Below are 27,996 nucleotides of genomic sequence, written 5' to 3'. Positions count from 1 at the left end.
GGGAGTTATCTCCCTTTTCTGACCGGGCACATGTTATTGTTTGGAGCGCCAAAGCCGGTCTACTCTTCTATCTTAACGAACAACAAAATATCTCTACTTAATCACTCTGGGATATTTAAACTTCATATGTCGTCATAATCATCTGAAAATTCTCTTTTAACAACCCGGATTTTACGGAAAACAATGAAAGAAAGTCGCGATCGTCAACATAACCAACGTCCCGCGTGTCTCTTTAGTCGTGTTTTTAATGTTTATGATAAATATTATAATACCTTTTATTTTATTTTAATGTAAGCCTAACACTATAATTACATTAATAATAATCGTATAGAGACCTTTTATAATTTCTTAAAGAAGTGGAGTTTTTTTGTTTGTTTTTTAATTAAAAAACAAAAAAAAAAAAAAAACTATTTTTATATCCCATTAAATGGCGCTAAATTTGTATTTTAATTCGATTGTCTGAGAGTTTCTGCTTTCTTTTTCTACTTAAATAACTCTAAATTTCTTCACAACTTAAAATCCCCTGCAAGTCCATAGTGACAATGACGCATTGCATTTATTATTACGGTTTATTTTTATTACTCTTTCGCGTTGTGTCAACTAACATTATAAGCCAACATCAGATCGACCCGACGCGCTTCCAAGAAGGTCGGACCCAATATGAACTCGTGAAGCAACGCGCCGAGTTACCTTCCTACAGTGAGTGCTGGTTGGCAACCCTCACATCCATCCATGCTGGTTGCAAGAATGTCACCGACCTGGTACAAAGCCGGCTCTCCCTGTCTTACCTAAACTGTTTCCTCGTCGCCCAACAGCGCCACCATTACCCCTGTCCGGTCAACGAATCCATCCCGGCCTGCACGAGAAACATGACTGAGGGCGACCGGGCCAGTTTGGCCACGTTCTTTGTTCATACGCAAAACATTTGCTATTTCCTGGAGATCAAATACTGGAACCAGCACACGGAGAGGACTATCCAAAAACTGTCGGACACCTCTGAAGATGTCGTATCTCAGCTGGAGTTCTCCAGTCGGTTGCAGGCGGACATGTTGACGAGACAAAATATCACACTGAAAAACCAGGAAACAATTTTGGCACAGGCCGTCAACCTTAGCCAGATTATTTCTTCGTCGTCTTCCAGCATAAAAGACACTCTCACAGAGTTCCGGATTCTATCGCAGGAGCAAAGGAATTCCATTAATGATGTCTTTGAGCGCATTGCGAAATTACAGAGCATGTTCCTGGGGGAAATCTCCAGTCTCTATTCCATTGTGTTTTATTCCATGTCGATGATTGTCTGGTTCCTTTTCACTTCTGTCCCCAGAACAGCAAATGCTCGTCTACCACTATTTGGTTTGATGACCGTCAATTGGATAATCGAAAAATTGATAATTTACTATAAAACTGCACAAGTGTCTGACCCCATCCTCGGAGCCCACAATGACGTGAGTAACCATTTTCAAAAATTTAATGGCCAAAAATAAGTGCTTCTACAGAATTTGAACCAAACTGTTTAACTAACCCTAAACGATAAAACTGCTGTTTAGTTGCCTAAACATAGTGCGATGAAAAATTGTGTACGTGTGATAAACATTGTTTGATCTTGTTTTGTTTTAAATATTAGTAAATGAGAAACCATTTCGAGTTAACATCTATGGCAGTTTGAAATCTTTAATTCACTAGCAAGCCGCTCGGCGTACCAAATTGCTTATTTTGACCCCTTAACAGCCATTTTCGGATAAAAACCAATAAGAAAAAAATTTCCACGTCTTAATATTCTATATACTGAATTTCAAGTTTGTAGATCTTAGATTTGTTGAGTACTAGCATGGGTGCCCGGCGTTGCCCGGGTGTTTGGAGGTATGTTGAGCAAGAAAAAAAAGTGGTAGTAGGAAGGCAGGCTCGAACCCGTACCGCGAAGGAGGAAAAAAAGAAAAAAAAAACTGATGTCTTTGCTGTTACGACCACCGTCAAACCGGAAGTGACGTAAATTTAAATTAAGGCTAGACAATCGAAAAGAGGGGATGACTCAAAAATATGGGCGAAAAAAGCAATCCCTCCCTGTAGAAAAGTGCACAGTTGAATGTGAAGAAATTATTTTTACCCAATTTTTCGATATTTGTCGTCTGAAGGGTCGAGCTTCAAAACGCTTCTGATCTTGTGAAAATCCGTCGCCTCTGTCGAAAGTTTTAGGCAGACATGCATACATAGATTTATATATATATATATAGATTTATATATTTGTAGCTCAAATTTTCGACCCAAACCGATTAAAAAGCTTGCCCTATCTCTGAATACCCTTTATGTAAAATTTCAAATGTTTAGACCAGAAATTGTCTTTAGTAATTTGTTAGAGACCGCAGGCAGAAGTCAATTTTTTTTTTAACTTTTACCCCTATTATGACCCCCTTACAATTTATTGTTTTGGGCTCAAATCAAGTTATTAAGTTAGATCCATGTCCAAGGAACCTATATCTAAAATTTCAAGTGTTTAGACCCCAAATTTTCGGAGGAGTTTGGTAGGGTTCTCAAAAGTCAAATCGTTGAACTTTAACCCCTTAACAGCCAAATTTTGGGCCGAAAACGGATTACAAAAGTTTTCCCAAATCTCACTACTCTATATATCAAATTTCGAGTCTGTAGACTGAAAGTTGACGGAGTTATTGTGTAGAGAAATGTACACAACAGACAGACAGACACTTTCACTTTTATATATATATACTAGCAAGAGGTACCCGGCGTTGCCCGGGTGTTTGGAGGTGTGTGTGGAAACTCCGGGGGTGGGGGTTAAAAAAAAAAAAGTAAGTATGAGGATCGAACCCGAACTGTTGAGGCAAAGTTGTAAATTAAAGTGTGAAAAAAATAAAAGTGTGACGTTAAACATTGCCCCATCGCAAGATGCTAACGGAAACACGTTTGAATTTATTTAATTACTTGGATTTGGCAGGTGCCCGTTTTAATGAGTTAATGAGGTAAAGTTTGACTGCAGGATTTTTATTTTCCCAAGATGTTATAGGAAAAAGACTAACCCACATGCGGCGAGCGACAAATGTTGAATATTTATCTTCTCGAAATCGAGCAAATTAAATAGACAGGCGAGCTTCGTTGTTAACTGAGATATTACGATTTATATGTGATATAAAAAGTTTTAAAAAGTTGTGAACCGAGCGACCGCTTCTCTGAAAAAATCCTTTTGTAGACATACAGAAAAAGCGAACACATACATACATACATTTTCGCTTTTATATTTATAGAAGTAGCTAGAAGATAGATTATTCTGAGGGAGGTAACTCTATTTTTCTAGTTGAACAAATACTTTTTATCTTACAATTACTTGAAGGTTTTGTTTAAGAAAAATTGCAGTGTCATTGCAGTTGATCTTCTTTTTTTTTTTTTTCAAAAAATGCTAACTGCAATGATATTGTAATCTTTATTAATGTTATAATCACTTTTTTTTTACAATGAAAGTGGTCAAAAATTCAAAAATATATTTTACTCACGTTTACACCTAACAAGGCATATCATCACTTGGCTATTATTTGGAACCATGCTTAGGAAAGATTACCAAGATGTTGGTTTACATTACATTTAAACTTCTGCATATCAGTACAGTCCAGGAAGAAGCGGGTAGCAGGAAGAGAATTTCAAAGTCTATCTGTTCGAGGGAAAAAACTATTAGAGTAAAAAAATTTCTGGCATTTATAGCCCTCAACGTCGAGGGGGCACAAGTACGAGTTCATCAGAGCACATTCCATTAAAATATTTGTAAAACAGGCACAGAGATGCAACATTGCGGCAATGGGGAAGGGGTTGGAGCTTAGTTGACAAAGTGGGATATATTAGATTGAAAACTTATTTTTGGCTTCCATCCAAGAGGAAGAGACTAGTGATAGATGCATCACACCAGATCTGGCAACAATATTCAATGTATAAGCGGCCTTGTAGAGGTACAGGATACTTTAGGGTGTGAGTTGTAGTCTAGCATGACAGAGGAAACCTGCCTTCTTTGCAGCAGCCTTTGCAATGTTCTCAATGTATTTGTTTCAGTTCATATTGCCGGTGAATGTTAAGCCGAAGAGTTTGAAAATATTCAAATATTCCGTGTTTTTCATATTACTGTAAACCTTCCATTTTAAACATATATATCTTTTGTGAATGTTTTATGGATGGGGGACAGATTGGAGCTCAGTCGAGCACGTACCATGAAGATAACGATACAGTAGAGAGAGGTTTAGAAATGTGTCCCACACCAGTTTTAGGGTATCACTTTAAGTGTTTAGTAATGGAAGAAGTATTTTTGGGATGAGCTGGATTCCGCGAACTATTTTTAGTGAAAAATGTTTTTGTCTTTATGTGAGAAAAACGAGGCATTGTCATACAGTAAACAACAAAAATGAGTTAAGAAGGCGTATTTTCACAAGAGATATTTTATATATGTTTAAAAATCGATAATAGCATAAACATGGAATATTTGAATATTTTTAGAGTTCTTGTACTGTGAGAAATTTGTAAGCGTCGGCCTCTCTGGGCATCTGCGGTGCCATCTTTTAATTCATAGGCATGTGTGATTCACGCGTGATTGTGATTTCACGTTATGTCTCCCCCCCCCCCTGCTTTCTATTAAAAGCGGCTGAATACAGCATAGGCAACTGTTTTTTTTTTTTTTTTTTGGCATTGGCATTCCGGCAGTGAGAGAGGTTGGACGCACGTTAGTTCTTCCAGACCCTTAGAAGTCGCAACAGGGTAACCTGTTGCAACTTTCTCCCTGTTCCGAGCTCCAGCAGAAGGAAATTTGCCATATCTTGCAACCTCTTGTTTCTGTAATGATCTGGTCCCTGTTAATTGCGCCGTAATGCAGGTTCTGTGCAGTTCTAGGAAGTCCACCCTTCCAGGCTTTGCCTTCTCTCTTTGAGCAGGGGTTAGTTTATTGCTAGTCGCCTGAGGCGCCTTTACCGATGAATACCAACGGTGCTTCCCAGGCACTTTTTGTAGGCCAAAGTGCTCCTCCTCAGGAGTGCTGACTTCTCAATTCCACTTTCCGACCCTGGTGTCGCAGTTCTTGCAGTGGGAGAGAACAAAATACCTTAAGAACTGTCTATTTAAAAACAAACGGCCAGCAGTACTCAATAGAAAGAGTGTAGTGCTTTAGGATGATCACATGAGATTTTATGCTGCAGCAAAAGTCACTCAGGAAAAGGCCATGAGTTTCAATTGGGAAGTTTTGCCTCATCCACTTTATTCACCTGATATTGCTCCATCCTACTATCATCTTTTCCGGTCTTTGCAGAATTGCTTAAGAAATAGAATTTTTGAAAATGACAAACATCTAAAAAAGGGAGTTCAGTAGCAAAATATCTGGTTGCATTACATTTAGGGAAGCAGGGATAAGGGAGGAAATTTTAAAATCTATCAATTTGGGGTAAGAAACTATTAGAGTGGAAAGCTTTTGGCGTTTAAAGATCTCAACAATGAAGAGGTGGGAGTTTGCTTCTTGCCAGGTTAGTCTAAGGTGTGCAAATGCTATGAGTTCGCCAGACCACATTGCATTAATATGCTTGTAATACAGGCACAGTGATGCAGCGTTGTGGTGATGAGACAGTGGTTAGAGTTTGGTTGATAGTTCAGAAGCTATGAGATTGGCAACTTTTCTTTTTTTTTTCTTTTTTTTTTTTTGACCATAAGAGGGAGAGACTAGTGGTAACTGCACCAACTCAGATGTGGTAACAATACTTTGTGCATGAGTGAATGGTGGTTTTGTAAAGGTATAGGATATTGTCATGTTGAATAGACTTCTAACATGGTAGAGGGATCCCATGCTCTTTGCAGCAGCCTTGACAATATCTTCAGTGTATTTGTTTCGATTTCATGTAACCTACATATCAATGTCAGTAAAAAATAAAACTGCGTAAACGAGAAAGAAATAAAATCACGAATATAATTCGATGCAAGAAGTAACTGAATGCAGACAACAGTTGATAAAATGCAAGTTTGATCGCAAAACCTTCAAATGAAATATGGGCTCTCCACAAACGCCAACACATTCAAGAAGGCCGAATCAAATAGATGGACTTGGTCAATCAAAGGCATGAAGAATAACATTTTGTAAACTTTTCAATGAGTCTGTGTGTAAAGAATCTTTCAAAAAAACAAACTTGAACGCATCAAAGAAATTATGAATGAGGACAAAACAAAACTTCTATCCTTAAGAAATGAAAACTAGAAGAAATTAAACTCGGAAACAGAAAAAGTCTAAAGATTCCTCCTATACATCTGAACTCAACAGATGCTATCACAGACCTAACTTAAATGGCTGCTAGAGAGAACTTGAATACCTATGAGACATTATCCTTTAGTATCTTTTAGTATCTAAGGATTTTTTGTACAAAGGGTTGTCAAGGCAACCTAACATGAGGCTACTTTCCCTACAAGTAAACCCTGACTAAACGTTCAAAATCAGATGTTATTCATGGCCCAAATTAGATCTCCTCAGTATGGCTAACCTACATTTGCTTTTATGAAGAATGGTGCACTTTCTCCAAGTAATGTTACTTGAAGTAACAACAAAAGCTGGATACTTCACCAGATTAGATGAATTCTTGTCCTGAAATCCAATAAGACCAAGAAACTAAAAAGAAAGATATATATATATATATATATATAACTATAACATATTAAAATGGTCAATAGAGGAGAAGAAAATTGTATTCTCAATTTCTTCACTAACTCGGTGTTTGAGAGATAAAGGACTTTAATGAACATCCGAATATCAATTTATCTCATAAAGAGTTCAGGTGTTAAACCCCAGTAGGAGGCCCTCCTTGATTTCTGAGAACTTTAAAAGAAAAAAAAAATTAATTTATGCAGGTGCTAAACCAATAAGTAATATTCTAAAAAAAATAGAAACAAAACCTTGATTTAAAAAAAAAAAAAAAAAAATCAACAAAGCTCATTTGAGAAACCAGATTGGAAATCCAGATAAAAAAAACTGCAAGAAGACTTTAATGGTGAATACTCTGACGAACTACAAGCTCTTGTACCTCCTCGACGTGACTACTCCCGACAAACCCGAAAAAGTCCCACCCCCTTTACAGTAGAGATCCCTAGGTGTAATAAAGCCTTTTACTCTAATAGTTTCTTCCCCAGAACTGCAAGTCTTTGGAACTCCCTTCCGGGACTCTGCTTTCCCAACTGTACTGACATGCAGAAGTTCAAGTGTAATGTGAACAAACATCTTTCTACTCCACTCCCTTCATAATGCCCCTGCAAATTATGTCCCCAATAGTAGCCCCCTACTTCAAAGTGGCACTGTGCCTTGTTTGGGGTGAAAATTGAATGTAAAAAAAAAAAAAAGAAATACTTAGATGTTGCAAAAAATCATCGTTGATATCATGAGTTTCAGGTTTTCTTTTTGTTAAAAATCCAGTATTATGATTAAGATGATTAACTTGCATGTGAAAGTTTTTTTTTATCTTGTGCTATTCTGTATGCAAAATTGTTCTGTTTTGATAAACACGTGTATAAGCTGTGATGCAAATCTTTTAGAATTGCACCTTGAAATTTTCAACGCAACCTTTTAACGTGATTTGTTTTTCATTGTTTTCAGACTGAACTTTATGAATTACAATGGTGGTGTCGGAAGTTTCACTGTTTTCTTGGAATTGTGTTCCTGTTCATTGCAGCTTGGTGCTACAGTGACATCAATGCAGAAAATAATTTTCTTTTAAAACAAATAAAAGATGTTCTCACAAACCGAGGTAAGTCACATCATCTAGTATTTTATGTTTTACTAGCACAGGGAGACCCAACATTGCCCAGATTGAATGACGATCAACAAATATTTCACACTTACAATACTTTTATTGTCATTGAAATTTGTGAAATCACCTATTTTATTTATTTTTTTCAATCAAACCGATTGATTAACTTGTCTAGTTGGAGACTCAGAGGTGCACTGTGAGGCAACATCACATATATCCTCAGTGATTTTAGTCCACAATCTATTGTAGTGTACATTGCACTGTAGAGAACCTACTGTTGATTTTATAAAATTATTGGTTCTTCGTTATTGTAGTGAAATTAAAATATTGAATTTCAAGTGAAACCAATGTTATCTGCTGAATTGTCATGTCACAGTAATGAACATATCCAAAATTATGAAAAATAAGGTAGAAAATTAATTATTAATGAAAATAGTTTCCAAGACAATTAGTGAAAACTGAGTTTTGCAAATAAAGACATCAGAGAGTTCTAATTGTAACAAATGGGAGGTAAATCTTTTCTAAAACTGGAAAATCTTTGGTCAATTTAGAAAAAACTTAATTTCTGCTTCGAAAACTATTTTCATTAATAATTAATTTTCTACCTTTATGGTTTTTCGTAATTTTTTGATATGTTCATTACTGTGACATGACAATTTAGTAGATATCATTGGTTTAATTTGAATTTCAATATTCGAATTTCACTACAAGAACGAAGATGGAACCCACATATTTTTATATAATGGTTTGAATTAAAGGTTATAAAGTGTCTTTTTAGAGATTTGTTAAAAAAGTTACATTTTTCTAAATATTTGTTTCAATTTAATGTTTTCAACATAATGCAGAAATAGTGAAATAATTTTTTATATTTTGAAAATAGTAACTAAAATGCATCACAATTTAAAAAAAAAATAAATAAATAAATGCAAGCAAGACTTATCAAACTGCACAAACAAAAGCTTTTTTGAGACTTAGCATCGAAAATGGGGAATTGTAGACAAATGAAATGCTTCTTGTTGATTTAGTTTTAGTAATAGAATGAAAATTCACGAAATTACAAGAAAATTTAGTATTTATCCAATTTTGGACTTAATCACTGGCAACTTCATTTCATCATCTTTCGATAAGCAGCGGGGAAAGCTAATGCAGTGATAAATTCAAATATTGGTTTTCCTCTCCCCGGTTAAGAATGTCTATTTAGAAAGCCATTCTTAACATGGGAAAAGGGAGTGAATTTCATGTTGATATAGCATGTTGAAAGTTTTGGTTTAAAAATATTTTCTTGATTTAAGCTTTCATTGAAACTGATTGAATAATGGCTCTGGCCACTTAAGTAACCTGTCAAAAGATGCTGATAGGAAGATGCTGGAGACCTTGTCATAAATCGGACAAGTACTAAAAAACTTTCACAATTATTTTTAAATAGTATTTCTATTATTAGAAAAAAGAAAAACAGGAAATTCGGAAAAACAATGAATCAGTTCATGTACAGAATTGAGAGGTACACATAACTCTCCCGCAACATAAACCAAGTCATGGGGAGAGATGAATAAAGAGGACAACAAAATGGGATAAATTTCCATACATCCAAAAACATTGTTGCCTTCTTCAGAGCCGATACTCCTGGCTTCATTGAATCGAACGAATCGCTTTCCAAAAGTTCTGATCTCAACGTAAAGAATTTTATTGTTGAATCAACTTCGATTACAAAGGAGAGAGATTGAGATCATAAAATCCTTAAAATCTCTGTTGGTGGAAGCTTGGAACAAAATCCTGGTTGAAGTCATCCAAAGCAGAGTTGTAAAGTTGGAATTTTGGAAGGAGTCTGACTTGTAAGAATGTAAGTAGTTGATGTTGAATTTTTTAATCTTTGAAGACTCAACAGTTTTAATATTAAGAGTTTAAAATAAAATTTAATTTACCTTTGTTTTGTTTTTTATTTTTTTTAATTATTTTAATGGATATCGTTCCTGACAAGGCATGAAGCCACTTGAGCTAAAGCAATACCACTTTAAGGTCAAAAACAAGCCAATGATATAACATGATCGGCCGGTCACTAGTGTGTGACCGACCCACATGTTACACTAGATGTCTTCGAAACGGTCCCATGATGATGTGACGATGGGCCAGTCATCAGGGTCTGATTATCAATAGGAAAAGCATACCTGAGATGTTGGATGTGTGGTTCCTTCAATCTCTCAAGATGTCATCTTCAGTCTGGTGACATTCTGGTTGGAATCTTCTTTGTCTTCAGGCCCGCTTCATTCAACTTCAATTCAATACAGGCATAACAACGCACGACACAATTGTAATATAGAAGATCTTAACTATTTTATTTTATAAAATTTATACAATATATTTATTACAATATTAACATACAATTTACAGATCATACAATTGATTTTCACCATTACTTCTTTAAAACTAACTAATCTTAACCAGTGTTGAGGGAGAGGGGATGCCCCCTCCCCTCTGGTTTATAGAAAGGGAAAATAACACATGCTCACCCCATGCTGTCCGGACGAAAAAGAGATTGAGAAAAGAAAGGGAATTATGGGATTGCATTTTTTGTGTATCCCTCCGCTTACAGCCAAATTACCTCCTGGCCATGTTGAAGTGGGTGTTAACAACCACCACAATTGGGGCACTAAGATATATATAAATTTTAGATGGATATATTCTGACCCAGAAAACAGCAGTTCTTCCTCTTTTGTCATAAATATCATTCATAGAATGTGTGGACTAAAGGACATAAGGGAAGCAAGAGTTACGAAGCTGTCAAAAGTAAACCCGAGGTATATTTTCTGCTCTCCTTATATATATTCAGTTGTAAAAGTGATCTTCTTTTGAAGGTTGAAGGCATGCATATATATATATATATATATATAGGAATCTTAGAGTTGCAGTCAGACCTTATTACCTTCAAAGATTGACGGTCCTGGATATATCCAGTGGTGAGGCCCCAGCTTGCGGGCTTTGGGGAGTGTGGAGCCACCCTCTAAGTGCCATTGCTCCCAGGTCCACTCTGACCCCGAGTGGTAGTACCTGTTAGGGTCCCAACTATGGGTTAAATAGAAACAGACTTGAAAACAACAAATATATTCTATTAAAAAAAATTTTTCTTCCAAATCTTTGGATTCGGCATTAAATAACCTGAAAAGGGTTGATATGCCGTAAAAAAAAAAACAACCAATCAAAGATTGACTGGAAGTAGGTTTGATTGTACAGCTGCTCACAGAAAACACATTAAAACATCTTGTTCATTGAGATGGCATTAAGAGTAAAGTTGTCAGTTGAGTTATCTCCCCTTTGTAAATTGGCTGCTTACAGAGTCTACAGCTAGATACCTTTAGCAAGCTTTTTATTTACATAAATGGTTAAGGTTATTAATTAAAAAAAAAAAACCTGTGCTGATTGAAGTTATTAAACTAACTGAATGAAGAAAAACTTACGCATCTAATTTTTTTTTCCTTTTTAACAATGTTTTTTATCAATAACTTTTCTATTTCCAACACTCGCATGTATATGTGTGAATTAATTGTGCTGGATTTCCTGTGTTTTTTGTGTGAAGGAGGGATATAAAATCTTATAATATCAATACAATTGTTCACTTGTTAAATAGATTAATTAAAAGTATTTCCTGAAGACATGACAGTGGATTAATTAGTTGATGTAATTGTTTTTACATTTCAGGATTTCCTCGGACATTTTCTAATGTAAAGCCTATCAGTCCGGATCCGTCAAAGAAAAAACGTCCAGAGCCGACGAGTGGAACATCAAGTAAGTTATAATTAAAAGTTTATTGAAAATAATCATCAATGACAGATAATTCAGTAGACATGGTTTAATATAATATAAAGAAGTAAATATATATTCGTTCTTGTGATTTGTGTATGTTTGAGTTTAAGCAGTTCCTCTTTTGTAGGTACAGGTTCAGATCCTGAACAGTTGCAATGGCAACAGGCAAGAAAATTTGGAAGTCATTCAATAAATGTTTAACTTCAACATGAAACAATAAGACGAAGAATGAAAATAATAATAGATCTTATTTTTATTCTCTGTGAAATTTCTATAGATAAATTGTTTTATTGAATAATGCCATAATCCACACTAACATACATGTCCACCAAAAGTAGTGATTTATATATATATACTAGCAGGCTGTCTGGCATTGCCCAGTCGTAAAATACGCTTAAATATGATATTTTGATTAATGCAGATTTCGTATTTATTATTATATTATATTGGACTAAATATAGTAATGATTTAAAAAATTAAAAAAAACAAAAAAACGACATGTGTGCCACCACAGAGAATCGAAACCAAAACATTTAGCTTACGATTTACTTTTTCCTTTGATGTTAATGCCTGACCTATGAGGACATGTTGGCTTCAAGGCTAAAAATTAAAATATGAACTAATAACTATAACATTATGCATGCATATTTGTAATGGCGTCGTTCGACCTTTACACGGCAAATTCCATTTTTAAAATTTTCACACTTTTGTACTGATTTTTCCTAGCTAAAACCCAAATATAAAGTTTTGCATGGGTTTGAATACCCTATATATTAAGTTCCATGTCTGTGGACCAAAAACTGAGAGGGGAGTTTGGTAGGCAAAATTTGTCAAACAAATATATATACGCATGCATAAATATATAAAGAAAGAGTTTACTATAACCTTTTTACACAAATATTACGCAAGTATAAATCATGGAGAATATCTGCATGAATATAATTACCAATAATAGTTAATTAAAGATGATCATACCATAAGAAAACCGAAAAAACTAATACGGAATTAATTAAACTGAATGTTTAAAAGAATATGCAAATTAGCTAGATCTTTTGCAGATGAATGTAATTCCACGACTCATATATAAGAAAATTGTATTTTCTTTTTAAATAAATAGAAAAAAGGGTTTTTAATATGAATATCAATACACAAAAAAAAACAAATTTATAGATGTATGTGTATAAATGTTTTTGCATGTACTTTCTATTCTTTATATATATATATATATATATATATATATATATATATACCAAACTTTTTAATATGTAAGCTCGATGACTGTTAGCATACAACAATAGAGCATATATAAATAAGCAACAGTTTGCTACATTCAAAAGACTAATATTTTATTCACCTTATTAATCTTTTTTTTTTCTTTTTTTTTTTCAAAACAAAAAAACTTTGGTACAATTACAGATCTGTTCTGTTTACAAAAGAACAACTAATACTCCATCTTTTTACTATGTTATCTTGTTTTAGATTTACTGCCATCTTGATGTATACAACACAAGATCATACGAGAATAGTTATTGCTGTAACAGTTTAACAAAGAGTGTACATTTAGCTTAAATGGGACAATAAACCTAAACCACTATCATGTCTGGACAGCAGTCAAATGACAATATTTGTGAAGAAACACATAGCAGCATAAACGAATGTCTTAATGGAGATTGCCAGATCATTTTTATGGGTTATATTTTTTTCAGTTTTTGACTGTAAGTGGGGATGAGTATTATTCTTCAATCAGGACTAACATTTTTATTGTGCCATCTTTACGTTTACCACCATCTTGATATATACAACTGAAAAGTGTGTATAATAGTTATTATTATGACTAAGTGACTCCTTTTGACTTTTTTTTTTCTTTAGAGTTTCTTAAAAATATAAATTTTGTAGAAGACATAAACGACTGATCAGTTAAACTGATTGAAGAAATAACGTTTGAGAATAACTCCAGAATGTGATTCAATCGTTTGTAGAAATGTCTGGCAAATAAATGACATTCAGTTGAATGACCTGCATTTTTCATATATTTTATTCATTGTGTATTATCAGAAATACAGTTTTTATGTTATTAATACTATAAAATTGATGACAAATAATCACTAGTTATGTGTTTGTATACACGCTTCTTGTCTCTAAGTGACTTAAACATTATTTTATTTACTATTATTCAAGTATTTATTGAAATCATTTTGAAAGATGTGATACATTATATGAGTTGTTTGTGTGGCAAATTCACATTCAAAGGGAACATTCATTTTTCATATATATTGCTTATTGTATGTATAAATTTTGGGTATTTGTACAGTTCAATCAAGACATTAAAAAATGAAAATATTGGAAAAAAAAGGTTATATTGTGGACTGAAGATCTCCGAAAAAAATTTAACTTGATTTGATCGAGTAGTTTTTTTACAGCAAAAACACGTTTTTATGACAGCGCGTTGAAGGCAGCCATCTTTTAATTTTTTTAACAAACCATGAGGAGATAACTCGGTTTAAATCGCCGACACTCCTTCCCATCTTTAATACTAGCTTTTCTTCCTAAAAATGGAACCTTTTGCTCGGTATCATAACAAATTGTTTTTTCGCTGTAAAAAAAACAAAACTACTTGATGAAATTAAGTGAAATTTTTTTCTGGAGAACTTCATTCCATAACAGATACATACAATATAACCTTTTTTTAGATATTTTAATTTTTTAATGTTTTGATTAAACTGTACAAGTACCAAATTTTGTAATTAGCAACAAATACAGTTTTGATATAAATAAAATTTAAAAGTACATGATAACGTTTTGAAGCTCACGTATTGGAAAAATAAAATGGAAGAAAGAAATAAACACAAATATAAGAACGGTTTTAAATGACGCACTTTCATTTTCCACATCATTTTTATTTTTTTTATAAATCATTTCAGGTACAGGTTACGAAAGCGACAGTTCTCTTTCCTCCCTTAGCAGTTACGTTGACGAGAGCAATGACACAACGTATACACTGGCTGCTTCTGATTCCGTGTCGACCATCAGTAATGGCAGCAGCTTGATGTCATTGCAAGACGAACTCCGTGACTTGGATGAGGAAGTTGCAGAGAACGAAGCAAACAGGTTTAATTCTCCTTCCACCAGCAGATCAAATCATTTGTGTAAGTTTTTCACAAGTTTTATCAATCATCGTCATATTCTATTTTTTACATGCTGGCATGTGGTGGACAGCTTTTCGAAATTGGCTTACAAAGTAATCTTGTCCTGGTCTTCATTTATTCCTATCTTTCTTTCATGTTTGTTTTTATCACATCTTCCCATGTTTTTCTGTGAACTACCTCAATTCTTCTACATCTACTAAATCCAAGAACTCAACCATTCTTTCAACGTGGCCATACCATTGAAGTCTCCTGTTTTGTACACCTTTCTCTATACTGGTTTAATTTAAACTTCCTTTTAGGTCATCAAATCTAAGCCTGTGTTTAAGTTTGAAATACAGATATTAGATTTTTTTTTTTTTTTTTTTTTTTTTTTTTCCCCAATTTTCTTACCTTTTTAGTTGGGGATGGCATATCTTATTTTAAAAAAAAATTTTAACCACCCCTTTAAGTGAAATTGTTTTTATCTCTCTTCACTTGGTTCACCGGGTATATTTGCCAGGTAGTTTTTGAAATTCTTTTTTAATGAGTCTGTTGCTTCTGATTACTGGAATGCTAGAAATCATTATCTTCTCACTTTCAGTTCTGTTTGGAAATTCATTTGACGTTGGACACACTGTGGAAGAAAAAGTGATGTTTTTTGAAAATTTTGTTTCCCTTGTTTCCCCCTTCTTCTTCACAATAAACGGGTCATTCCGTGTCTTTCTCTGTCCGATTCAATCCTAAATATATTCAAATTACATTTCCATAAATTTCATATCTTTTTTTCTTCATATTTTCAGATACTTCAACTCCATTACAAAGGAACCCAGTTCATATGACACAAAGGGAGGTAATTTATTTTATTTTCCATTTTACAAATTTTGTTATCAAGTGTAAATGGACTAAATTCTCTCTATCTATATTATTAAGAACGAAAGGCTTGAGAAGTGCTAGGTTTGGTTAAGCTTGTTTTGTTTTACGTCACATCAACCATCTATGGGTTATTCAATGCTGAATAAAGTTGTCAAATACAATTCTATAAATAGGATGATGACTTATATTCTTAGAATATATTGCTCTTAAAAAAATTACTCTTAGAAGTAAATTTCACAGAGAGTACCATTATGACTGAAGAACAGGAGAATGGAGAACTCCAAGGAAATACCCCACTACTCCTTGAAAATGCTACTCCCAGAAAACTTTACTCTTTGGCATTGGTAATTTTTTTTGTTCTTGTTCTTTTAGTTTCTATTTGGGAAGAAAATAAAAAAGGATAGAAGAATCGCATTAAATAATACAGTTGGGGATGAACTTATATGTACTAGAGCATAACATGACCAGCAACATGATCCTCTCCGATCTCCTGTCTAACTGAAGTAAGGACTGAAGGACTAAAGTGGAAGCCACTATGATCCTGTCCTAAGTAAAATGAAATGGAACACTAACAACTTTAGAATATTTAACTAAAAGAAAAAAAAAAAAATAAATTATTTATTCCTCTTTTTCTAGACCCATCACTACAATCTCCGCCCTCGGACAATCAACAATTATTTGAACACCTCAGTCAAGGATGAATCCACCAGAAGTTTCTTTAATCTCATGAAAAGAATTAAAGGAAAGAAAGAATCTAAACCAAGAAATGCTAACAGAAATCCAGAAATCTCTGACAGTGATTAAATCCTGGTGAGTATAAAATTTTTGGTTTGTTTGGAGGAGAGGGTTGTTCTTAGGCCTAATCGATACTTTTTATTTATTCCACTTTGTTTTTCATAGGTAGGGCATATTACCACTGAAACATAAGAGGCTACTTTGTTAGAGGCTAGGTTGTGAAGGGGGAACAAGATATTTATTAACATTGCATTTAAATTTCTGTATGTTAAAGACAAAGCTATACAAGTGTTTTAGAGTTGGTATTAGAATGTCTCTGTCTCAAAATAAAAAATGAGGCTTAGCTGTCAAACAGGAAAAAATATTGAAACTATATTTAAAGTAAGAAGAATAATGTAGTCACTTCTCTGGCACTTACCATGACACAGTCTAGTGTACATGCCAACCTTATCCTCTATTAGAATTTTATTTTTTTTGATTGAAATTTCTGGTTTTAATACTATTTTTATACACCCAACATCTAATGTTGATTTTATTAATAATTGATGCCTACGAATGTCCAAGAATGTTCCATGTATATGTATATATAAAAATCAGGGTAGTTTTTTTTTTTTTTTTTTTTTTTTTTTGTATTTTTATCCGTGTTAAAAGTGTTCACTGAAATTTGAATTTTAAAATAAAATATGTATAGAATACGTTCAAAGCCAAATTACAATGCGTTGAATTTTGCATGTTAATTTGACTTCAAACGTATTCTATATGTATTCTATTTTAAAATTCAAATTTTTTTTTTTTTTTTGGTACTTGTACAGTTTAGTCCAGACATTAAAAAATGAAAATATCGAAAAAAAAGTTTAAATTGTATGCATCTGTTATGGGACGAAGTTCTCTGAAAAAAATTTCACTTAATTTCATCAAGTATTTTTTTTTTTTTTTTTTTTTTTCACATCAATTTGTTATGATACCGAGCAAAATGTTCGATTTTTAGGAAGAAAAGCTAATATTAGAGATGGGGAAGGGTGTCAGCGCTTTAACTGGAGTTATCTCCTTTTGTCATTTCTAAAATTCAAACAAATTTTTTTTTTAATCCAAGATGGCCGCCTTCAACGCGCTCTCATAAAAACGTGTTTTTCCGCTGTAAAAAAAAAAACTACTTGATGAAATTAAGTGAAATTTTTTTTCAGAGAACTTTGTTCCATAATGGATGCATACAATTTAAACTTTTTTCGATATTTTCATTTTTTAATGTCTTGACTAAACTGTACAAGCGCCTTTTTTTTTTCTTTATTATTAAAATTTCTGGTTATAATACTATTTTTACACACCCAACATTTAATGTTGATTTTATTAATAATTGATGCCTACGAATGTCAAAAAACGTTCCAAATATATATATATATATATATATATAAAATAAGGGTAGTTTTTTTTTTTTTTTTTTTTTTTTATCTGTGTTAAAAGTGTTCACTGAAATTTGAATTTTAAAATAAAATGTGTATAGAATATGTTCGAAGCCAAATTACAATGCGTCGAATTTTGTGTTGTAATTTGACTTCAAATGTATTCTATACCAATTTTATTTTAAAATTCAAATTTCAGTCAACGCTTCTAACATGGATAAAAAAACAAAAAAAAAATACTCTAATTTTCAAATTACACAGCCAAGTGTATTCTTCCAGCATTTCAAAAAATAACACTGCAGTTAAAATCACGTGGACTCTTTATTCAACTTCCCTTCAATAAACATCATGGCGAGGAAAAAAAGAAAAAAAATCTAAAATACTGACGTGTGAGTGATATTTTGAAATATATATTAAAAGTAAACACTTGTTTATTTTCATAATTTTGCGTTGTAATTTGGCTTCAAATGTATTCTATACATATTTTATGTTAAAATTCATGTATATATATATTAGTGATGAGACGATTCCCCAATTTTTTTTGGATTCCGATACAAGTACCGATTCTGATTCTTCTAAAATTTCTAAACATTGAATTAGTAATTTGATACTTTTTTAAAACTGTTCAAAGGACTATAACGATTATTAATAATCTAGTGACCTCCCTGGAATGAGGGCATATAGACATTTAGTGAATAGATGCAAAAAGCTTACAAAGGGAATAGGCAAGTTATCTCTTAATAAATGACCAATAAAAGAAACAAATTAAACTTTGTGAATCAATGTTAGATCTGAAAATGAGATTTATAACCCATTCTCTGGCCCTTTGTCTTATGTTGTAAATGAACAACTTCTAATAGAAAAAAAATAATTTGTGGTTGTTTCATTTTTTATTTTTAGAAAATAAAAATAAAAGAATCCTTTTGGAATCGGAAATTAGGCTAAAAATTTTCCGATTCTGATTTTTAAATAATCATCCCTGTATGTGTGTGTGTGTGTGTGTGTGTGTATATATATATCCATCCATCCATAGCCCTTGAGCCCCTAAGAGGCATAGGCCATCTAAAACTTTGTAGATGCTTTTGTAGCGACTGAGTTCTTTTTACGGGGTGAGGGTGCTGGCCCCACGCCGAATCTTCCCAGAAGGTACATACAGCGCTTAGCCTTCCCAAATGGTCACCCATCTGGTACTGGCCAGGCTCAATGTTGCTTAACTTCGGTGATCTGATGAGAACCGGTGTGTCCACGTGATTATGCTGTACGTGTATGTATGTATGTATATATATATATATATTTTTATATACTCTTATATGCCATAAACAAGGCATATTGCCACTTTGATGTAAGGGACTACAATTTAGGGTCATCTACAGGGATACAATTTAGGGAGTTGAACAGCGAAATGTCTGTTCCCATTACATTTAAATTTTTGCATGTTAGTACAGTCAGGGAAGCAGGAGACCAGGAGGGAATTCCAACTGACCCATTAAATTATCACCCCATTAAATTCCTCTTGCTTTTTGCCAAAATATTTGAGTCCATAATTAATCAAGCTCTAGTCCATCACCTTACAGCTACTAAACTTCTGACTGACCATCAATATGGATTTAAGCAAACCCATTCTACAGCAAATATCCTAACTGTAATCTCTTAATATATACCATTCACTGGACAAAGGAGGGGAGGGTAGAGCCATAGCCCTAGATATATCTAAGGCTTTTGACAGGGTATGGTATGATGGTTTTCTCAGGAAAATCACATCATATGGTATCACTGGAAGAATACATAATGTAATTAAATCCTTCATAAGTAATGGAAGAATCTAGGTTTTCCTCGATGGTCATACATCTAAACAATATGATATAAATGTGGAATACCTCAGGGGTCTATCTTTGGACCTTTATTAGTCTTAATATTCATAAATGACCTTCCGGAATAAATTGTCTCTGAGATGAGTATATTTGCTGATGACACATGCTCTATAAGAGGCACGAGGGGAAAGCAAATGAATACACATCTAAGGAAATGGCAGAAACACTAGAGGAAAACCTCCAATCTGTAGTGGAATGGGGACAAAAATGGATGGTCACATTCAATGCTGCCAAGACTAAGCTTGTTTCCTTCAATAATTGCAAGAAACCTTCACTACCACCAATAGCAATGGCCAAGAACATATTACCCGAAAGTACTTCCTTTTAAACTCCTCGGCCCAACATTTACAGGGAACATGAACTGGAATAGATACATCGAGAGCATTGCCAGGGCTGCTGTGAAGAAGGTGGGCTCTCTCTACCATGCTAGAAAGCTACTTACATCTGAAAGTATCCTGTACCTCTACAAGGCTACCATTCGCCCATGTATGGAGTACTGTTGTCACATTTGGGCTGGTGCATCTGCTACTTGTCTCTCACTCCTTGACAGGGTTCAAAAGAGAGTCACCAGCCTGATAGGTTCTGAACTGTCATCTAAACTTCAGCCTCTGTCCCATCGACGAAATGTTGCATCCCTCTGCCTGTTTTACAAGTATTTTAATGGTGGATGCTCTGATGAACTACAAAGCACTTGTGCTCTCTCAACATAAATACCCCCGACAAGCAACTAAATCCCACCCCTACACAGAGATCCCTAGATGTAAGAAAGCCTTCTACTCCAGTAGTTTCTTCCCCAGAACTGTTAGACTTTGGAACTTCCTTCCAGGATTCTGCTTCCCCAACTGTACTGACATGCAGAAGTTCAAGTGTAATGTGAACAGACATCTTGCTGCTCATCTCCCTTCATAATATCCCTGCAACTTATGTCCCCGATAGTAGCCCCCTACTTCAAAGTGGCATTGTGCTTTGTTTGGGGTGAAAATTGAATAAAGTCAGTGGGAAGAATGTATTAGGTGAGAAGGCTTTTTGGCATCTAGGGATTTTCACAGTAAAGAGGTGGGATTTTGCTGCTTTTAAGGCTAGTCTGAGTAGTAATACACACGGACGAAAAAAACAGTTTGGATAATCACAGATTTCAAGGTAGTTCTACTAAAATAACCATATTTTTTAAACCAAAGCACTTCAAGTCTTCAAATTACTACTGTTTTGTTCGGAAATGAATATACTTTCAAATGAATCAATAAATATGAATGTACATTATATATTTTAAGAGTTTTAAGCAAATAAAGTGATAAAAATGTGAACGTCATAAAATGGCGTTTTCGGTAAGGTTTTGTAATGACCCCCCCCCTGTTTTCTAAAGGTCCGTACCGTGATTGTATGAAGAATTTCATCATGAAATTTGGGAACCAATCAGAAGAGGTGTTAATCTTAATACTGTCAAGTGTCCGAAATATTTTTGACCATTTCTTTTTCTGTTGTGTTAAAAATAAGACTTTAATATGACGAGTATCGAACATTTTGAAAAAAAAATTCTTCGGACACCCAGTAGTAAGTAAATCAATCTTTTTACTATCTTTATCAATTAAAAGTATTATTTTATGTTGAGTAGGACCGCGGTAATTGATAATTTAAAAGGACCTACTCGAAAAAAAATTGCTTGTATTTCTCGAATTTGGTCAAATGAAGTTAGTATTACTAGAAGCAGCAGCAGCAGCTCCAGCCTGTAGAATCAGCGATAGCACAGTGTAAACAACACGCGTTCTTTCATTTTTATTCAAGAACGAATTAAGAAAAACATGAAAATATGAATATAAATGTTCTTATGTTTAATTAGAGCTATTTTGTTATCAGAATAACATTAGTTTAGAACTATTCGGTTTTCAGAATGTATAATAACAATCCCAACCAATTCGGCAATATGAATCTGTTGCAATTTCTCACATTTCTCGTCAAATTTAAAAACATGGTTAAAAAAAACAAAATAAACTTTTGTAGATATATAGCTTGCATGCACTTTTATTCTTTAAATTAGTTTTGAACAGCGAATTGAAACAATGTTTTACTGCGAACAGCCACAAATGTTTTTTTTCAAAATCAAAATAAGTATCAAAATCTCGTTTATACATAGATTTGAAAAAGTTGTCAAAAAACAAATATATAACAAATAAATGTTATCAAAGGCAAGATAAGTTACTTTTCTACCTAACTGGATAATTTTCTAGTGTTTTTATTTAATGTAACATGTTTATTCAGCTCGAAAAACGTAGTGTTTACCGATGTATTGGAAAATTAAAAATGGCGCCCGGCCCGACTCTCTTTGACATGGTAAGTTTGAGAAAAGGAGTTAAAAATAAAAAAATATACAAAATACTGTTAAAAACTCACCGAATATATGTCAGCCTATGTCACGGTAACATATATTGAGCGAGTTTCTAGCAGTATTTTGTCTACTTTTTTATTTTTAACTCTTTTCCCCAAACTTACTGTTTCAAGAGAGTCGGGCGCCATTTTAAATTTTCCAAAACATCGGTAAACACTGTTTTCAAGCTGAATAAACATGTTACATTAAATAAAAACACTAAAAAATTATCCAGTTAGGTAGAAAAGTAACTTGCTTTTGATAACATTTATTTGTTATATATTTGTTTTTTTGACAACTTTTTCGAATCTGTGTATAGTAATACAAACCCTCAAAATCTATATCAATATTCTTGAAATTTTAAAAGCAGTTAGAAAACACATCAAACTACAATTAGGAAGCTTTTTATTTTGTTTTTTTTTTCTACTTATTAAGCGAAAGATATTTTTACAACCTGCTCCAGCGTAGTATAAACGGCCTATGGAATTAACACCTTCAACCTCGAAAATAGAAATCAACAAATTTATGGAATTTTCTTTGAAATTTCGCAATGCAGTTTCTTATTAAATTAAAACTAAATATAACATTTGCTGACTTATTTACCTGTCGAATACACACACACACATATAACTTTCTTAAGCCCCCCCCCCCAACAAAATACCTCTGTAAGCCACATACAAGCATCTAAAACAAACAAACAAAAAATAGATCCTTCCTTAAAGAAAAATACACATAAAAATAAATTGGTTAACTGTCCTAAAATGCTAGAATGGCCAGGAAATGGTGAATTATTTTACATTAAATTTTTGTGAAACTAACCGCTCCCCCCTCTAATATTGTTTTTGTTAGCTTTGTCTCTGTCAAATTTTCAGTATGTTCACACATAATTTTCATTAGCCCTACAATTAATTCAAAGTCCGAATGGCAATCCTCCCCATATTCTCATTGCATAGAAACCCTCTTAAAACTACACATAATCATCTTAAAAAAAAAAAAAAAAAAAAAAAAAAGCATGCATATTTTCCCATAGAAAAAAAAAGTTAACTGCCCTAAAATGCTAGAATGACCTGTAATAGGAAATTATTTTACATTCAATTCTAAAATAATTTGTTTATCTTTCATTAAAGTTTTTCATGGCATTTTATACATAATTTCCTAAAAAGGTAGAATCACATTTTGGAGGGGTGGTCAGAAGGAGTTGAGTGGGGTTAAACAGAAGGTGTTAATCTACAATAATACCAAAGAAATATTGCAATATATTCATTTTTAAATGGTCTTATGTTTAGATTTAAGTTTTTTGTACATAAAGCACATTACAATTCAACTTTGAGTTCTCCAACTTCTTTTCTGTTTATGGATACATGGCATTTTTAAGGAATTGCTGCATATTTATGCACATTTACTGCAGATTATTTGGAAACCATAAACTTTGGGAGATTTTCAGTTACATATTCTGATTCCTTGTACAAAAATACACTTATATGGTAAATTTCATTTCTTAGTCTTGTGTTTTAACAAAGATATGACATTTTTACTGAAAAAGTAGTGTAAAAAATGTGACGAAACGCATATGGTCTTAAAGAGGGAAAAATATCCAAACGTGTGAGGCACAAAAATAGCCATAACTTCCTTAATTTTAATCAGATTTTAAAAATTTAAAAAGATTCTTTCTTAGCTCATCAAGCTCTTTCTATGCATACCAATATTGAAATATTTCAAGCTATTTCAATTTTTTCATGTGTATTGCTAGTCTGAGGTATGTATGCTGAGGGCACACGTGCTCTGAGTTTGTCAGAGCACATTCCATTAAAATACTTGTAAAACAGGCACAAGAATGCAACATTGTGGTGATCGTACAAGAGCTGGAGTTTGATTGTTAGTACGGCATCTATTAGATTGGAAACTCTTTTTGGACCATATCTAAGAGTGAGAAACTAGTGGTAGGTGCACCAGCCTAGATGTGACAACAATACCCTATACATGGGCGAATGATGGGTTGGTAGAATTACGGGGTTCTGTCAAGTGTGAGTAGTTTTCTAGCACAGTAGAGAGAGGCCAACTTTTTGGCAGCAACCTTGGAATGTCATTAATGTATTTGTTTCGATTCATGTTGCATGTGAATGTGAAACTGAGTAGTTTAAAACAAGTTTTCATATGATTAGTCGTGTCAATCGAAGGTTGAGAATATTTTCATTATTTTATTAAAAATGAAACCATAATGGAAAACTGGAAAATGTTAGGTTGTAGTCAGCTAACATACATTCTAACTTCCAGTGTGTTTGCTACCAGAACTGGTGACCAGGAAAATCAGGGTTTTTTTTTTTTTACATAGTCATCACCACTTATCAAGGCCAAGAGGCCACTCAAGGATAAGGGTTAAAGAGTGTACAGTAGAAATTGGACAACATAGTAATCATTAGTAATGAAAATTTGGTAAATTTGATAATTTATATAGAACAGCTCATCAAGAACTTATTTACGTTAGACTTGAACACAACCATATTGTAGTCAGCCGGAAAGCAGGAAAACGGAAGACAATTCCACAGGCGTGCAGTTCTAAGAAAGAAGCTTTTTTCATGGAATCTACGTTTAGGTTTAGGCACAGATAAAGAGTGGGGGGAATTATTGATAGTGTGTACAGCTAGACGAGTGTTTCTTGTGAAAGTTTGGCGAGGGGAGACCATAGATTGAAGCTCAGTCGAACACTTTCCATGAAAATAACGATACATCAGAGACAAACTCGCAACATCTCTTCTGTGAGATAGAGGTTGCAAGGAAGAGAAAAGAACATCTCCTACGAGGCTACGAAGTCTATTTTGAACTCTATCAAGGCAGGACAAGTCCTTTCTAGCAGCTCCTGCCCAGATGTGGCAACAGTATTCCATCCTTGGACGTACCTGGCTCTTATATAGATAGAGAATAGCATCAGCAGTGAGATATTTACAGGATCGATAGGAAGATCCCACCATTTTTCCAGCGGCCTTGGCAACAGATTTGATGTACGTGTTCCATTTAAGAGCAGGAGTAATGGTCAAGCCCAGAAGCTTGTCAAAACGAGGCCTCCTGAAGACGAGAGCCATTCATTTCAATTGATGCCAGATGTGGATCAGAATGTTGAAGATGTAAAGAGAGAAACTTGGTTTTAGATGCATTAAAAGTAACCAGCAACTCCTTTCCCCATTGTACTACGTGCTGAAGATCAGAGGAGAGAGAATTGGAGAGAATTGTAGAGAACTTGGTCGTTTACTGTCTTAGATGTGCTACCATAAATGGTAGTGTCGTCATTGTTCTTCAGTATTTCTATTGTGGAACCATTTTTATTGCAATAAAATAGAAAAAAAGGACATTACTGAAAACTATACACTAAAAACTAACAAAATTATAAAAAGATAAAAATAACACAATTAGTCTTTATTTGCACTTTTAATAACAAAATTAAAAAGCTTTTATTTTATTTGAAATTTTATAAGAAATGTCTATGAAATTATAAAAATAAGTTTTTTTTTTTTCATTTGAAGTTATATAATAAATATGTTTATGAAGGTATAAAAATAAAATTACTGTAATGAAAATAATAAAATTTCAAAGATAAAAAATAAAATTGTATCCAAAATAGTTGGCTTTGATTTTCCATCTTGCAGATGGCGATCAAATTTTGCATTGTTAGACCCTGTTATGGCCCTGAATTTAACTTTAAATAGACTCCACTATCTTCTCCACAATTTGTGTGAATAGTATGGTCATTTAGATCAATAGTTATATCTGCATTTTACCACAGCATGGTTCCGTAGTGCATTATAGGCACACGAAAGAGGGCAAAGTGTTTTCAATAATTTAAAAAAAAAAAAAAAATAATACTAATTTCAATAATTCTTAATTAAAATTTTTAAGCATGTTTTCAATAATTGTTTAAAAGAAAAAGAGCGTAAAAAATAATTCTTAATTAAAATAAGACCGAAAAAACATTTCAATGATTATTTAAAAAAAAAAAAAAAAAAAAAAAAATGATCAGAAAACGTAATGAAAGAAAGAATACATGTACAGGGGAGATGTAGGCATGAGATAATAAATTGAAGGAACTGATTTGTCTTATCACTGTTTTCAGTAGCAAACACACCAGAAGTCAGGAAGTATATTAGCTATTACCAAATGTTACATAAACATTAATCAGACGGGACTTTTTTTTAAAATGCATGTCAAAATAGGATTCTTGAAGATGACCCCAAATTTTTTTCTTTTATTTGGTTTGTCTCATTTTAATATTTATAAAAAAATATCGTTGCTCATGTTTCCATTAAATTGGTTTTGTTAAAGTTAAAGTTTAAAGATACAAGGTGCCTTCAATAAGTTTCCAGACTTGTTTCGTATGGGCATTTTTATTGATAGTACACACATGAAACTCTAGCCCCCTTTGAAGTAATCTCCTCCAGCTGCAATGCACTTGTTGTACTATTCCAATAACTTCTGGAATGCCCCATGGAAGTTCTCTTGTGTGAGCATGTCCGTAACTCATCACAGCCTCTCTCATATCCTCAATTGTCTCAAAACAACAGCCTCTAAGGTTTTCCTTGAGCTTAAGGAATAACCAGAAATCACAGGAAGCAAAGTCTGGACTATATGGAGGGTGAGGAACTGTCTTGATGCCCACCTGGGTCAAATACTCTGTTACAAGGATTGAGTTGTGGACAAACTTCACACAAATCTTCCACATCTTCAGTTTCTCATGATTAATTGTGTGTACAGTCCCACACTGACATCAAACTGTGCACTTGTTGTCTCTATAGACACATGACAGTCCTTATCCATGAAATTCTTTATTCGATCAATCGACTCCAGTGTTCTGACTTCCTTACTCCTCCCACACCTCTCGCCATTCCTCACAGATTCCCTATCTTCCTTGAATCTCTTATGCATCTCAAAAACTGATGCTTGATTCATGCAAGATGGTCCAAAAGCAGTCTGAAGCATTCTATATGTTTCTGTGACATTTTTTCTAAGTTTAAAACAATTTTATTGCATATTGTTCTTCTAAAATATTCTCATGCCCAGATTGCATATTTTAAATTCACCAACTTTGACAATTAGGCTTTAGTAGGGTGTATTCCAGTTCCTGCTGTAGCTGTTCATTTGAATCTGAAATCATAAAAATTGGTCAGTCATCTCAGATGTATTGCAATAACATACTGAATTTTCTAGAGTCTATGACAATTTTGAATGCCTGTACAAAATTTAGATAAAATGAATGCTTGTTGGGGTAAGAACTCCCCCATCAAATTTGTTAAAATCTTAATGGGTACTAAAATTTCATTAAGCTTTTGGATTGAAATATTCTTTTGTAATTTGTATCAGTTTGCAATATCTAACGTATGTTATGCAAGATAGACTTATATCAGCATTATATAGATTATACTTTTTTCATTAAATTGAACTTTTTCTGTTTTTCTTTTTTAGGCATTTTCAATTTTGAATATTTTCTAAAGCTGCCTATGTGATTTCGTCCATCAAATGATGCCAAATGATGCCAGGATTTATTTTTTTCTTGGTTATCCGATTTCTCGAAAATAGTCGGACCTTTTTTTAATGGTAAAATTTTACAATCTGACTTCTCACTTGAAAAACTGATCATTTTTTTTTTAAATCTTTATTTTGATTAAACAAATTACATTATTTAAGTATCTAAATAAAAGAGAACATATGGATTGTAGATTGGCTTCTGTCTACACTGCAAGTAAATAATGGTTGGTGCTTATTTATTTTAAGGCAAATATGAAATATGGCTAATCAAAATAAAATAACAGGAAAACTTATGAATATATTTATCAATCAAAAATATAAAAATATTAATGTACACCAAAAATTGTGGAAAATTATCAAGTAAAATTTTAATAAAAAATTAATTTATGAATCAGGATCTACGGACTTTGGACATTAAATGAAATTGTCGTAAAAGATTACTTTTATTTTTTCATATAAACACAATACACAAGCTTGTTGTTCAGAATTTGTGGAATCTGAAAAAAAAATTTTTTTTTTTGTTAAAATTCTGTTATTTTATTTTGAGTTGCCATATTTTGT

At 33.3% G+C, this 27,996-nt stretch overlaps 1 protein-coding gene and 1 pseudogene across 1 annotated transcript; one reads left to right on the top strand and one right to left on the bottom strand.

Moving 5' to 3' along the window:
• The first annotated feature begins 20 nt into the window (after positions 1-20).
• Positions 21-27,625, top strand: LOC145294044 (uncharacterized). Its single transcript, XM_080141033.1, has 7 exons — positions 21-1,445; positions 7,604-7,754; positions 11,451-11,537; positions 14,477-14,701; positions 15,481-15,530; positions 16,190-16,363; positions 27,373-27,625. Exons 1-6 carry the CDS (start codon positions 543-545, stop codon positions 16,355-16,357), a joined length of 1,584 nt encoding a protein of 527 aa, XP_079997159.1. The 5' UTR covers positions 21-542; the 3' UTR covers positions 16,358-16,363; positions 27,373-27,625.
• Positions 18,836-18,952, bottom strand: LOC145294297 (5S ribosomal RNA; annotated as a pseudogene).
• Positions 27,626-27,996: the final 371 nt, after the last annotated feature.

Source organism: Euprymna scolopes, chromosome 15 (genome assembly GCF_053919585.1).
Source record: "Euprymna scolopes isolate OS-2025 chromosome 15, ASM5391958v1, whole genome shotgun sequence".
Taxonomy (NCBI): domain Eukaryota; kingdom Metazoa; phylum Mollusca; class Cephalopoda; order Sepiida; family Sepiolidae; genus Euprymna; species Euprymna scolopes.
The sequence above is the reverse complement of the archived record's forward strand: the minus strand, read 5'-3'. Positions and strand labels throughout refer to the sequence as shown.

Excerpts from the sequence above, each read along its gene's own strand:
- LOC145294044 (XM_080141033.1), top strand. The coding sequence starts at position 543 with ATGACGCATTGCATTTATTATTACGGTTTATTTTTATTACTCTTTCGC. Across the intron at positions 7,755-11,450 it reads AGATGTTCTCACAAACCGAG|GATTTCCTCGGACATTTTCT; the intron begins GTAAGTCACATC and ends TTTACATTTCAG. Across the intron at positions 15,531-16,189 it reads TTCATATGACACAAAGGGAG|ACCCATCACTACAATCTCCG; the intron begins GTAATTTATTTT and ends CTCTTTTTCTAG.